General features: G+C 51.6%; 1 protein-coding gene across 1 annotated transcript in view; it reads right to left on the bottom strand.

The window, feature by feature from the left end:
- Positions 1 to 296: 296 nt before the first annotated feature.
- LOC125717455 (dedicator of cytokinesis protein 7-like) overlaps positions 297 to 3,101 on the bottom strand; it is a 29,914-nt gene continuing 27,109 nt past the window's right edge. The window contains 6 exon segments of the mRNA XM_048990396.1: positions 297 to 1,150; positions 1,665 to 1,838; positions 1,991 to 2,097; positions 2,186 to 2,329; positions 2,673 to 2,909; positions 3,053 to 3,093. Coding sequence (XP_048846353.1) covers positions 1,108 to 1,150; positions 1,665 to 1,838; positions 1,991 to 2,097; positions 2,186 to 2,329; positions 2,673 to 2,909; positions 3,053 to 3,093 — 746 coding nt within the window. The 3' untranslated portion in view covers positions 297 to 1,107.

Below are 3,101 nucleotides of genomic sequence, written 5' to 3'. Positions count from 1 at the left end.
AAAGTAATGATATTTCACCACACTATGGGGATATTTTGGTCCCCAATGTGATCTACACACACACACACACACACACACACACACACACACACACACACACACACACACACACACACACACACACACACACACACACACTCCTGGCCCATACACTCACGCTGTGCATCCACCTTTATTGCCTTGTTTCTGTTTCCAGACTAACCCTAATAAGTAAGCTTTTACGCCACATTTTCACCCCCCCCAGTGGTCCTTTATAGAGACTAAGCTCTGACCGGCATTCCTCTGAAAAATGTGATTTTTTACTGCTACTACAGTTCTGTGTTTAAAGATTAATTTCGATCATTAGTATAAACGTGGGGTCTGCTCAGGGGGCAATGGAGAGATGGGTTATGGGCATTTGCTTGGAGAAAGCATTTACAGTGTAGCAGTACAAAACGCAGCACAACATTATTCCAAATAAGAACCAAATTTGTAAAAGGAATAAGAAAAGATTTAATACAAAGCTGTAAAAACCCACCATAACTTAAATTTTGCTTTTAAAGAAATCTGTGAGAAATACAATAGTCAGATATTGTTACCCCAACACAGCAGTACAAAGTCAGCAGTCGAACAGCAAAGGGGCTACACCCATGCCCCCCCCCCCCCCCCGCCTGGACCCAGCACAGTGGACCGGAAAACTGTGGGGAGTCACGAGAGCAGCTGAAGGTCCGAAACGACAAAAGGAAACAGTCCCGACACCTGGTGGAGGACGGCAGTCATTTTGGTCCACAGCAAAAACACTAGTTTACAGGTTTAAGTACAAATTCATGTCCGTTTACATGTTTGTTCATCCGCCCGTTTATAGCGTTTGTAATTACAAGAGCTGGATTATCCATAAAAAGTGCTGAAATAACCCAGGTTTATGGAAAGGAATGAAAACTAGGCGACTGCTGTAGAGGACGGCAACCGAAGCCATGGAGTCGAGTGGAGTGACGTCGCCAGTGGGGGAGGTGGGGCCGTGACGCCTGGGGGGGCGGGAGGCGCCATGAGGCGTGGAGGGGGAGGCCAGGCCCGAGTAGGACAGACACCAAGACGGGATCTCTGACCAGCCGCTGTCCTTGCCGTAGTTCAACAGTCTGCTTTGCGAAGGCTTGAGCGACCCAGGGAATTTCTGTCGACACACAGTCACACGAAATGAGAAACCTTCGCCAAACAAAACTGTAATGCTGACATCAAAATTCCACATCGTAACATTTTAACGCGTTTGCGTGCGAGTTTGTGGTGCTGCACCCACAGGTTATGCACGTCCAATCAGCATCCAGCATCGCGCTGAGCTCATCACAGCTGCCATCGCGCGCGCGTGTGTGTGTGTGTGTGTGTGTGTGTGCGCGCGCAAACATTTATTTTACAATGTAAATATCATGATTCAATAATGAACTGTGGTTTTCAAGGCAAAAGTCTCTCTCTCTGCAGAATTTGTTTTTAAATAATCACATCTGGACTCATATTTGACTATTTGGACCATGCTGCTGATAAACCAATGTGGTAGCTATTGAACTGTGTTAAAGTCTAACTAGTAACAGGTGGGCTAGTACTGAAATTCCCCATCAGGATTCTTCCCTTCAAACTTATAGGCTGAGCATCACTTAAATACGATTGGCTGGGCAGGTGGTTGCCATGGTTACCGCTGTGCAAGCGTGGCGTTCGAGGCGTGGCTCCTGTACAGCTGGGGGATCTTCCGGTTGATCAGGGGGTACAGAGCCTCCCTCAGTTTGGCGTAGTTCCTCTCCAGCTCCCTCTGGTATTCCCTCTGGTCGGGACCAATCAGGGACTTGTTCTTCCGAAGGGCATCTTCACACCTGAGGGGAACCCAGGGTCGTAACGTGTGTCAGTGCGTGTGCGTGAGTCAGCGCCTGTGTGTCGGTGTGCACGCGTGCGTCATCGGTGTGTATGCGTGCGTCATCGGTGTGTATGTGTGCGTCAGGGCTTATGTCAGCGCAGACGCCCTCGCCTCTTGGTGAAGTCCTTGAAGCACAGGCGCAGCTTGTTGTGGTGACGGAAGAGCTTGGGGTCTTCAGGGATGTCAGACAGGAACACCTGAGCGACCTCTAGGGGGCCCTGGAGCAGCAAGACCAACCGTCACACACACCGCAACAAAAACCTCACACACACACACACACACACACACACACACGCAGTAACACACCTGGTTGACGGTGGTGCCCACGCAGCCCTGCAGCACCATCTGAAGCATCTTGGCATCGGCGGGGTCCTGGTGGGTGGCGAAGGCTAGCTCCTGTGTTTTCTTCTGCATGTCCTCAATGGCCACTTCTATGGGGACCAGGATGATCTGCGGGGGGGGGGGGGGGGGGCGTTGTGGTGAGAGGCCCAAGAGGATGTTGGGGGAATGGCAGCGTGCTGACCATTCGACAGTGACACACTCCACACCGCCACACGGGGGCAGTGTACCGGCTCAGCAGGCTAAGCCTCATCGGTTCGAACCCGCCTTCAGCGAATTAGTCAGATGTTCATGAGCTCTTAACCCCCTACATGAGTGACTGTGTGTCATGGAGCGCAACATGGGTAATTTCAATAAGCGTGTCATTATTATCCAAGCCAAGCCCCGCCCAAGTCATCCAGGCCCCTCCCATCTCACCCAAGCCACACCCACTCCAGTCGTCGCGGAGACTGACCTCCTCCTTGTGGGCCACGTTGATGCGAGTCTTGATGTAGGGGAAGGCGTGCGAGGTGGTGAGGATGGTCTTGCGCTTGTACTGCTCGTGCAGGTCGCCGTGCGCGCGGCCGTCCAGCGTGAAGGGTGTGCAGTACATGAATGTGCGCAGGTTGTAGTTTTTGTCAAAGTAGGTGATCCGCTCCTTCAGCTCGTAGGTGTCGAAAAACGGCTCCACGTAGGTGATCTGCAGGTACGCCTGGACGGCCGCAGGGATGGGAGCGAGCGAGAGGAACAGAAAGGAGGAGGTGCAGGAAGTTAAATACAAAACTGGACATTTCATCTAAGAAAGGCCATGTAACCCAACAACAAAGCCAGGAAACTCCGCCAGCCATTCCCGACCTTATTGGGGTCCAGCTTGCTCTTGTCCACGGGATTCGAGTCTTTGATG

The sequence above is a fragment of the Brienomyrus brachyistius genome, chromosome 22, assembly GCF_023856365.1.
Source record: "Brienomyrus brachyistius isolate T26 chromosome 22, BBRACH_0.4, whole genome shotgun sequence".
Classification (NCBI taxonomy): Eukaryota; Metazoa; Chordata; class Actinopteri; order Osteoglossiformes; family Mormyridae; genus Brienomyrus; species Brienomyrus brachyistius.
Note: the sequence above shows the minus strand (reverse complement) of the source record. Positions and strands in the feature narration are given on the sequence as shown.